Source organism: Lactuca saligna, chromosome 1 (assembly GCF_052625555.1).
Source record: "Lactuca saligna cultivar CGN05327 chromosome 1, ASM5262555v1, whole genome shotgun sequence".
NCBI classification, from domain to species: domain Eukaryota; kingdom Viridiplantae; phylum Streptophyta; class Magnoliopsida; order Asterales; family Asteraceae; genus Lactuca; species Lactuca saligna.
Window position 1 is genome coordinate 68,396,924 of NC_136417.1, and position 11,732 is coordinate 68,408,655.

At 38.7% G+C, this 11,732-nt stretch overlaps 1 protein-coding gene across 1 annotated transcript; it reads left to right on the forward strand.

The window, feature by feature from the left end:
• Nucleotides 1–1,016: 1,016 nt before the first annotated feature.
• Nucleotides 1,017–5,250, forward strand: LOC145039256 (protein unc-13 homolog). Its single transcript, XM_078987334.1, has 5 exons — nucleotides 1,017–1,725; nucleotides 1,802–2,683; nucleotides 2,836–3,288; nucleotides 3,599–3,785; nucleotides 3,911–5,250. Exons 1-5 carry the CDS (start codon nucleotides 1,099–1,101, stop codon nucleotides 4,888–4,890), a joined length of 3,129 nt encoding a protein of 1,042 aa, XP_078843460.1. The 5' UTR covers nucleotides 1,017–1,098; the 3' UTR covers nucleotides 4,891–5,250.
• Nucleotides 5,251–11,732: the final 6,482 nt, after the last annotated feature.

Here is an 11,732-nt window from a genome sequence, read left to right on the forward strand (position 1 = left end):
TAACTCTATTAGAACTAGGGAAAATGGCATTGTAGCGTAATAAATTTGTTTTGTTCATGATTAGTTCTAGCTGTTTTTGTAGTAATATGTCAGTACAGTTGTAAAATCATTGTCAATTACATTATTATGAAACAAACAAAGCGGTTAATTGGTTTCGAGCTGACATGACATTGGTTTCTAGTAGACATAGCATTTAATTAAATAATTTTTAAATTTGCAACATCACTAGCCTTTTTGCTTGTTATCATGGTTTTTTGGGTCTTTCACAAAGCTTAGCCACCATCACCATGGATCTTGGAAAGAAATGATGGTTACCACCGTTACCTTCATCATTATACTCCATCATCTCACATCCATTGTCCCTAAAAACACACAATGCAAATTCAGATACTAAAATGAGATTAAATTGATAAGTAAATTACACAAATGGTCATTAGGGTTTGGGGTAATTTACACGTTTGGTATTTAACTTATTTTTTTAACTTTGAATGTCTCTACTATTTGTTTGTGTTGCGCGTTTGGTCCCTGTTTTGCATAAAAAGACTATTTTACCTTTGATTTTTTTAATTTATTTAAATAAACATACCCCAACCCCACTTTTACCTCGCATTACCTTACCTTACCTACCCCATCTTATTTAAATAAATTAAAAAATCAAGGGAAAAATAGCCTCTTTAGGTAAGACGATGACCAAGCGCGCAACAAATACAAACTGGAGGGACCTTCCAAGTGAAAAAAAAAAGTTATTGACCAAACGTATAAATTAACCCAAACCATAGGGACCATTCGTATAATTTACTCTAAATTGATTCAGACGAACTACACAATGTAAAATCATATCTCAAAGGATTAAAACTGCAAGATGAGGTAAAGTCCAGGGATTTTCTATTTCTAACAAGTACCAACCCTTGCATCCTCGTATTTGTCGCTTCTTAGTGGACGTTGTCGCATCTTTCTCTCAATCTTCATATTCAAGCTTTTATAAATGGCGAAGGGTATCTTCAGGTGGTCTCCTTTGTCTCTTCCGTCGAAACTCGCCCCTTCCTTCGACGGAATCGGACACCACCCTGCCCGTCGTCCCACTCTAGCACCACCACCATGGTGCTAACAACCCGCCATGAAGACTTCAAAGACCCCACCAACCATATCGATGTCGTTTCTCCTTCGGCACCTCAACCCGTCTGTCTTGACGTCGCCGCAGTTGATCTCTCCTTCCCATTCGGAAAAATCGATGGCCTTGACCACAACGACCTCCGCACAACCGCGTATGAGATCTTCTTCACCGCTTGCAGGTCGTCGCCGGGGTTCGGCGGTCGTACCGGTGGCGCCTCCTTTCATGCGCTTAATGGTGGGGATGTACATACGCCTCTATCTCCTGGATCATCATCTCCAGGGTCCCCCGGGTCGCCACGGTCTCCCCGTTACGGCGTAGGGATGGCGGGGATGAGCAAAACTAAGAAGGCGCTTGGATTGAAAATGCTGAAACGAACTCCGTCGACTCGGCGGAGCATCTCTTGTGGGTCGAACCCTTTGTCTCCTAGTGGCCATGGTTATTATAATAATCAGAGCAGTATTAGTCCGAGAGCATCGTTCTCGACTTTACCTCAACATGGCAAGATTAGACGGCCGATGACGTCCGCCGAGATCATGCGTCAGCAGATGAAGGTGACGGAGGGCAGTGATAATCGTCTCCGGAAAACACTCATGAGAACCCTCGTTGGTCAAGTAATTACATAACCTCCATTTTCATTTTCATAACAACTTCTAGAGATAATTCTAATCACATATATGTTTTTAACAGACGGGTCGACGTGCAGATACCATAATTCTGCCATTAGAGCTCCTCCGACAGCTAAAACCTGCAGAATTCAACGATATAAACGAGTACCACACATGGCAGAAACGCCAACTTAAAGTCCTCGAAGCTGGGCTCCTCGATCACCCTTCGATCCCTTTAGACAAATCCAACGCTTTCGCAATGCGCCTACGAGAAATCATTCGTGGGAGTGACATCAAACCTATTGAGACAAACAAAAGCTCGGAGACGATGAAAACCGTCTGCAACTGTGTGGTTTCGCTATCATGGAGGAGCCCAAACGCATCTCCGACCAGCGTTTGCCACTGGGCCAATGGCTACCCATTCAACGTTCACCTCTACGTTCCTCTTCTTCGCTCCATTTTCGATTCAAAAGACGAAACTTGTGTTCTTGATGAGGTTGATGAGCTTTTGGAGCTCATGAAGAAGACATGGCCTACTTTGGGAATCACAAGAGCGATACACAATTTATGTTTGACTTGGGTTCTTTTCGAACGATATGTTTTGACAGGACAAACGGAGAACGATCTGCTTAGCGCCTCCTTTACCATGCTAACGGAGGTTGCTAATGATGCCAAGAAGGTTAATCGGGATCCTGTTTATGTCCAGATGCTATCGGCAACGTTGAATTCCATCAAGACATGGTCGGAGAATCGATTGCTTGATTACCATGGAAGCTTTACAAGAAAATCACTTGGTTTAATGAAGAATATTCTTCCTCTGGTTTTCTGTGCGACGAAGATCCTGGAAGAAGACGTACCTTATTACAGATTGACCTCCATTGATGACGACGAAGAAGCTTCAGGTTCTAAAGGGAACAAGGTTGATCGTTATATCCGATCTTCTTTAAGGAATGCCTTCGTAAAGGTAATCCATTAGTAGTCCCTAGACTATGTATATATGCAATAACAGTCCCTAGACTCTTTCCAAATATAATAATAGCTAGAATAATGCTAAAAGTGTAATTTAATTTGCTATAACCGGTTATATGTACTAATGTTGTAGAACATGTGCAACAGATGGTGGAAAATGGGTATGCCATAAACGGATCGATGATGGTTAAAGAAGTTAGCGGAAAACTGATTGAGTTGGCAGACGAAACGGAGGAATTAGTGATTCGTGAGATGGAAATGTTTACCCCGGTGTTAAAGAAATGGCACCCGATTGCAGGCGGAGTTGCGGCGGTGACATTGCACGCGTGTTATGGGAACATGTTGAGGCAATTCTTAACTGCTCACTCTGTGATTTCAAATGAAACGGTTGCAGTCCTTCAAAGGGCCGATAAGCTTGAAAAGGTGTTGGTTAATGTAGTTATTGAAGATTCTGTTGAATGTGAAGATGGTGGTAAGGCCGTTGTGCGGGAGATGGTTCCCTACGAGGTTGATTCAATTGTTTTGAAGTTTTTGAGACAATGGATTCAAGATAGCTTGAAGAATGCTAAAGATGTAGTTCAAAAAGCGAAAGAATCCGAGGTACGTAGCTAGGTATATTAAGTTACATTTGTTATATTAAACCTCATTTGACCATAATAAAATAGTCAAAAAATTACATTTGTTTCAACAATTTTTAGGTGGGATAAAAAATTGCAAATTTTCTCCTTATAGGTTGAGGCTTGTCTTGGTCACGATGATACAACATATACTCTCATTTGTATCTTGCACACCACGAACATAAAACGTATTCTTTCATGTCATGTCATCAAACAAACAAACAAAAATACCTTATTTACCATCATGTTTGGATTTTGTATTCAATGATTGATGACTTTTTTTATCTATAAAGACATGGAACCCGAAGTCAAAGAGTGAACCCTATGCACAATCCGCCAATGAGCTCATGAAACAAACCAAAGATGGAGTCGATTCCTTCTTTGACATCCCGATTGGAGTCACCGAAGATTTGGTTCGCGAATTCGCTAACGCAGTCGAACAAATCGTACATGATTATACTATTTTTGTTGCATCATGTGGTACAAATCTTTAACTTCTTAAAATAACAAGCTACTTTTTGGTATATCATGTTACTTCTTTTAACTCTTTAGTGAATATATTTTGTTTATATTAACAAATTATATTATATATGTTCATGATTCAGGTTCGAAACAAAGCTATATCCCCTCACTACCTCCACTATCAAGATGTGGTCGTGGCTCAAAGTTCATCAAACTATGGAGAAAGGCATCGCCGGCTTGCACAGCTGCACCCATGAACTCGGAGACCAGCTCCGAAGAAGGCAACTTTGCTCGACCATCCACCAGCCGTGGCACACAGCGTCTCTACATTCGACTCAACACCTTACACTACATTTGTCTGCAACTCAATTCGATCGAGAAAAACCTTGCTCTTTCCCCTAAAATCGTTTTATCTCCGCGAAATCGGATCGGTGGCAGCCGGCGGCAGCATGGTGGTGGCTCTTATTTTGACCAAACTCGCGCCGCCCTTCAATCCGCCTCCCAACACGTGTCGGAAGCGGCAGCTTACCGGTTGATTTTTCTCGATTCGAATTACCTTTTCTATGGAAGTTTATACGTCGGAGATGTGGAAAACTCCCGAATCACACCTGCGCTCAAGATCATGAAGCATAATCTAACTTTATTGACTGCGATTGTGACGGATAGAGCTCAGCCGTTGGCGATGAAGGAAGTGATGAGGGCGTCGTTCGATGCTTACCTGACGATTCTGCTAGCAGGAGGAAGCTCCAGGAACTTTACACGAACAGATTTTAGGTTGATTGAACAGGATTTTAAGGATTTGAAGAGGGTATTTTCGAAATGTGGAGAAGGGTTGATTGTGGAGGATGTGATTGATAGAGAGACTGAAACGGCGGAAGGAGTGGTGGCGTTGATGGGGCAGTCGACGGAGCAGTTGGTGGAGGAATTTACCACATTGGTTTGTGAGGCAAGCGGAGTAGGAATGATGAGTGGTGGTTCAGGGCAGAAACTGCCGATGCCGCCGACCACCGGAAAATGGAGCAGCACGGATCCAAACACAATACTGAGAATTTTGTGCCATAGAAACGAAGGTGCTGCAAATATGTTCTTGAAGAAGGCATTCCAATTACCAAAGAGGAAATAAATGGTCAAGATTCCATTGAAAGGAGGGCTAAAATATATATTTATGATTCTTTTGGTGTGAAAGGGGGTGATTAATTTGTTCGTACATGGAAAAATATTCGAGTAAATTATAAATTTCATATCCAAAAGTTTCCAGAATTGCAACTAGAGCCTATTTTTTTTTTTTTTAAGTAAAAATCATATCTCATAGTCACTAAGGATTTTCACTTAAGCTCAATTTCGTGTTCTCCATGTGGACCTTTTGGGTATTTCACCATCTTCTTTCACAAACTATTGGGAATAATGTTTAGAAAAACTTAGATTTAGACGTGATCATGATGATTGCTTTGTTAGATACGAGAAGAAAACCGGATCTATGTAAGGTTTATAAAGTATATATGAATTGTCATATTATAGTATATTTACTTCATCTACTTAGCATGATCATGTCATTACACATCACCAACATACAAAGTTATATAAACTATTGTATAGTTGATGTTATTATTAACCATTGTATAGTTGATGCCATTATTATTAACTACTCGATTGAGTGATCGAGTGAAAGGTAAATTTATCATTTAATTTTTATGTTAAGGGCAGTATATATTTTGGAGAAAAAGACAAATATAACAAACTTATTTACAATGTTTTAAAAACCGATGTATTAGTTGAACCGATCTGGTGATCGGTTTCTGGTTCGACCTATTCAACCGGTTCAAGTGAATGTTTAACCCGGCTTCCATAAGTTTTATGTATTTTCTATTAATATACATATATATATATATATATATATATATATATATATATATATATATATATATATATATATATAACCAAAAATTTCCCTATATCTAGCAGTGGTTTTGTGTTGACCTTCGAATTAACTCGTACACTTCGATTAACCCAATCGATCAAGTTGTTCAATTTGTTTTGAAAGTGGGTTGTTTTTTTGTTAACGGGCTAAGTGAAATCCAACTATCCAAGTATAATAAACCGATTCAAATTTTTTTATCGGTTCTATCACACACGTTCGGTCTAGAAATTGACATAAAACCGATCTTTGTTGAAACGCTCTCTTCTTGAATTCCCGATCCAGCCGGTTCGAAACGATTTTTAGAACATTGCTTAGTTAAGTGTAACATCGTAAAAATTAAAACAATATTTCACATTTTCAAAACACATTTTTAATGCACAATTATTAATAAAATCTCATTGTATCATATCTTTGTTCCACAAAACATTTCCCAAGATCGAAATACATAAAACTTCATGTGTGTACGAATCATGTCGGCGCCTTCCCGCGATCGTCACTAGTACCTGAAACACATAACACATAACACTGTAAACATAAATGCTTAGTGAGTTCCCCAAAATACCACTCTAACACATATTAGCCACTCAAGGTTATAACTTTGTTTGACCCTCTGGTTAATGTGTCTCAGTGGGACCTTCCAGTCCCAACTCTCTGTGGGTCCTCTGGCCCTAACTCTGTGGACCCAAAGGTCCTAACTCTATGGACCCACTGGTCCTAACTCTGTAAACTCTGAATCATGTATATCACATATCACAATAATCATAACACATAAATAGCATGCAAATACACTAGAACCTAACTCTGAAATACACTGTCACATACTCTGTTTACCACTTTAAGTAAAGTATAGTGAGAAGACTCACATCTGGTAACTCGGTAAATCTCTGACTCGGTAAACGCTGGTCTAGCCTCCGCCTAATCACATGAAATAAATACCCTATTTAATATAACTCTCAAAGGCTAGACTATGTCCTCTTATGACACTTTCAGAAGGGTAAAAGACCATTTTACCCCTCTCAAAACTCAAAAGGCCCCACTATAGACCATACCCTAAAAGTCAACCAAAAGTCAACTTTTCGGGTTACGCTGCGCGTACCAGATGTGTACGCTAAGCACACCCGGCTGCCTCTAAGAATCGGGGAACGCCACCCAGTACACGGCGCGTACAGGGATTACGCCCGGCGTACTCCCCTGCTTCAGTCCTTTAGCTCTTGAGGTCTTAAACAGTTAAGACTCACGTCCAACTTCTAGATTTGACCACTTCTAAGCCTCTTAATCCATAAAGTTGATGACTTTAAGCCTTTTCATGGTTGAACAACTCACCAACTCCCATAATATTCCATTTTCTAACTCTAGAAGGCTTATTACTTAAGCATGACCCCATATCAACAACCAAGATGGAAACTTTATGGATCTAAACCACTAATACCACTGAAAAGGGACAGATCTCGGACCATGGAGCACCTTAAACTCATAAAGTCTCCACCTTTGGGTTTTTAACCCTAGAAATGGCACATGCAACAACAAACCAAAAGAACAGGAAAGTTTTGAACTTTATACCTCTAAGTGTAGCTCCTTTCTCTGTAGATCTCAGATCCAAACTTGCACGTCAAAATTTAGCCTCCAAAAGCTCCTTTCCTTCTTATTCACTAACTAACCAATGCACTATTAGCTCCAACAACAGTCACACACTCACTAAGAACGATGGGAGGCTTTGTAACGCCCGTAGATTCGGGCAAGTCAATTCAGAGATAATAGGGATCGAAAATGAATTTTTGACAAAATATTATTTAGAATAAATAATCTTAACCAAGTTGTAGAATATGTCTCAAGGGTTCCGTAGAAATAAAGAACGCCGAAATCCAAGTTATAACGAAGAAGTTATGACCCGTCGAAGTTTTGCTAGGAAACCGGCACGGCACCAGGAATCGTAAATAGTGAATTTACAATAGAGAAACTTTTTAGCCTTAGCGGTCTAAACAAAAGTCATAGAAAATTTTAAACCGAGAGTGTCCATAAAAAGAACACCCAAATCTGACTTCGTATGAGAAAGTTATGATTTTTCTAAGATTTGGCATAGCGGTGCATGACCCGAAACTCGAATTTTAGTTTGAACGGTTTTTGGATTACGCAACCTAAATGAGAGTTTAATATCTCATTAATAGGAACTCAACGGTAAAAAGACAGACGAAAACAGAGTCCGTATGAAGGAGTTACGAATTCTTCGCGGTCATTTAACAGTCTAATCTCTTCCTACTGTTAAATTTAAGATCGGTCGAGAATTAGCCGACAGAGTAAAAAGGAAAGTTGTAGATTTTATTTTTACCTACGCGTGGATATAAATAACGTCAAAAACAAAGCTATTATGCAAAAGTTATGGACGAAGCTTAGTCTCTACTTTTCGAGCGCGATAAATTCGATACAGTTTTGTAAATCCAAGATAGACTGAGAATTAGCCAGCGAGGTCTAAATGAAAGTTGTAGTACTCGTAAATACCAACATGTGGATATAAATATTAACAAAAACGGAGATCGTATGCGAAAGTTAAGGATGAAGCTTAGTCTATACTTTTCGAGCGCGGCGAATTCGATACAGTTTTTGTAAATATGAGATAAAAGGAGAATTAGCCGACGGGGTCTAAATGAAAGTTGTAGTACTCATAAATACCAATACGTGTATATAAATAATGTAGAAAACGGAGATCGTACGCGAAAGATACGGACGATGCTTGGAGACTACTTTACTATAAAATTCCTATAAATAAGAGAAGAACTCTTCATAATCTCTTCACACCATAAGCCTCTCTTTCTCTCTCTAACTTCTCTCTAGCCTCCCTAAACCCCTTCGAAGTCTAGGTAACCTCCCTAGCACGAGAAGAAAGCCCCGGAGCACCCGACGGCTCCGAGAAGAAAAGCTTTCAGCTCGGAAACGCTGCTCCAGCGAAGCCCGGTTTTTAATAAAAACCTGTTGTAAGTTAGCTACGCTTATACTATATTTAATATACCTTTTATTTAATTATAGTAACGTTATTAAGAACTTATAATAAGTACTTGAGCTATTATTATGGGTTATATAAATATTGTTTAACACTTATATAATAGTAATAATACCTAGATTATTAATTAGTCTCGGCGAATAATAGACTAAACTCTAGTGGTAATAATACTAGGTTTCGTCAAAGGAAATTATTTTTAAGAAGCGAAGCGCTGTCTGAGTTTGGAATCACCACCTTTTCAAGTGAGTGCATGGCCCCTTTCATCTTACACATAGATATGAAATATTTATATATATTACGTGTTGTGAGTGCATGGTCCCTTTCATCTTACACATATATATGAAGTATTTATATATATTACGTGTTGTGAGTGCATGGTCCCTTTCATCTTACACATATATATGGAGTATTTTATATAAATTACGTGCTATGTGTTTATATTATCTGAATACTTGCTATCTATACTGGATGAATGATTTTATACATGTTTTAAATGATTTAAACTGTATATATGTATTTTATATCTACGATAATGTTGGGGTAAAACATGGGTAGATGTAATAGATGGAATATGAGTTGGATGATGAGTTGAGAGGTGTTATAGAACACGAGATGAGGTGAGAGGTGGACGATGTGAGAAGCCTTTTCCCAAACGATGGCTCCGTCATTCAGCAGACTATGGATGACAACCACAGACTATTCTAGACAGTCCAGTGGAACACTAGCAGGCTTGCAACCTGTAGGTGTTGTGAACGATGTGTTCACTCGATGTACTCTAAACCTAGGTGATCATGCAGACTTGATGCCTAAACCTTGGTGATCATGCAGACTTGATACCTAAACCTTGGTGATCATGCAGACTTGATGCCTAAACCCCGGCGACTATGCAGACTTAGTGTCTGTTGTGTAAACCGTGGCAATGATGGACTTTGTGCCAATTCTTTAGGATGATCCTTAGGAATGAGTGAACGAAAAATAGTTGATTCTTAGGGCAGATCCTTAGGAATAAAGAAGATAATGGGGATGGGTAATTAGGTTGATTGCTTAATTGTTTAAACATAATAATTATATTATTGTGGGTTGAAAACCCTATGCACTCACCAGGTTTCCCAACCTGACCCACTCAGTTTATTTATATCACAGGTGTTGTTATGATGTAACATTACACTGAGAGATTAAGGAGATGTAAATCACTGGCGATAATGAATGTAAGTTCTATTTATGCTTATGTTTTTGTATTGACGATGACATCCCAAATGTTTTAAAATGAATAAAAATACATTTATTCAGAAATGCTTTGATAACATATTTATCATGTTTTACTGGGAACAAATTCTGCACCATTTTTATTAAAAGAAGTACTCTGATTTTTATAAATCATAAACAAAATCGGTCTTTTCTGGCCGTGAAAAATTAGGGATATCACAATTGGTATCAGAGCATTAGTTTAAGCGAACTAGGAATTTATAGGAAATTTCTAGACTTAAACTTAGAATGCTAATCGATGATTGTGAGATGAGTGACTGCTATATTTTACACACAAGCACAAACTCAATTAGGGAAGATGCCTAAAATGGTTTTATGTGCTAAATGTTTTGTGATGCTTTATGCTAGTCTTTGATCGGATCTATGGTCTGTTGCCGACCAGATCTGGAAATTTTATGTGCTCATATTTCTAAACATTTAATTACGATATTAAAACTGACATATAACTTTTCGGTGTAACAAGGAGACCTATACGTCTATCGTAAATAAAATCTTTCCTATCTTAAAATTCTTCCCTCGGTACACCGAACGTCTGCTTGGGTGTACAAAACATCATGGTTAAGACATACTAGGAAATATCTGAGGAAGATGACAACCTGAACCTAAGAATGTGATGGGTCATGCATCGGCCGTTGCGCCTGCACCTGAACCTAGCACAATGGCAGAAGTTCAGGAAGTGATGCGAACCATGATAGACTGATAAAATAGAGGAAATGACATTGCTTACGATAATCAATGATACCTATCGGAAGATATCATATGAGTGGTATCTTGCCTTTAGAATACATCTGATAAAATAGCAGTACGTCTAGAGAAGTACGGTACATCTGAATGTACAAATTTGATTGGCGGGATGATAGAACAATTGGTGTAATTCCTAAAGTTTTCCTATCATCTGGAATTTCCATCACCAACCGAGTTGAAGCAGAATTGATGATTGAAGATACACATGGAAGAAGTCCTAGTAGAGTCTAGGGAATTTGTTATGATTATTTGGACACACTCGTATGTGTTAATTATTTTGTGATTTTAGGACTTGGGGACTGCGAGACAATACTTGAGACGAGTATGAGTAGGTGTGAAAGGTAGTAGATGCATATACTACCGGAAGCACAGGACTCACGCTTGGATCAGGGAAAGTCACAAGGTTACCAAGAAGCCAATAATTGAGTCCGTTTTATTTAAGCATGTCGTTACCATCGTTTCGGTAATGACTAAGAAGATTGTTGTTATTCTGACCCTAGTGGTCATATCAAATTGAGTCTGAATACGATGAGTATGATACGTGGCTCAGAGAACCAAGTCCGATGTAGTATCTAACTTAAGCTTGAAGATTGAAGTGAAAGAGAATCAAAGCGATCAGTAGAGGTATCGGGATAGTTGCTTGTAGCTAGGAATGCTACCTTTTAAGATGTGATTATATCACATTAGAACATGAAGGGAGGTATAATTTGTTCTGGAAATTTGACTCTAAAAGACCTGAGTCTAAGCGTTGCAACATACGATGTTAGGTCATTACAATACGACACATCGATCCATGGTAGTAATCCTAATATTGTTAAGAGGAAGAAGTAGTCTCCAGTAAGGATCAATATTGTGACTTGAAGGTCATAATTGGGAGTCCAACGTGAGATAGGGAGCGGGTCCAAGATCAGGCACCGCCTGTAGTTAGGAAATCTTAGAGTTACATACTCGTTTGAAGAAACATCAAAGTTACGGTTATTACTTAGGATAAAGAGATAACGTATGGAGTCATCATGTGAGCCCTGTTTCTTTGATGATTTTG

Coding starts and splice junctions, on each gene's coding strand:
- LOC145039256 (XM_078987334.1), top strand. CDS start 1,099: ATGGTGCTAACAACCCGCCATGAAGACTTCAAAGACCCCACCAACCAT. Junction 1,726..1,801: donor TGAGAACCCTCGTTGGTCAA/GTAATTACATAA, acceptor TGTTTTTAACAG/ACGGGTCGACGTGCAGATAC. Junction 2,684..2,835: donor TAAGGAATGCCTTCGTAAAG/GTAATCCATTAG, acceptor CATGTGCAACAG/ATGGTGGAAAATGGGTATGC.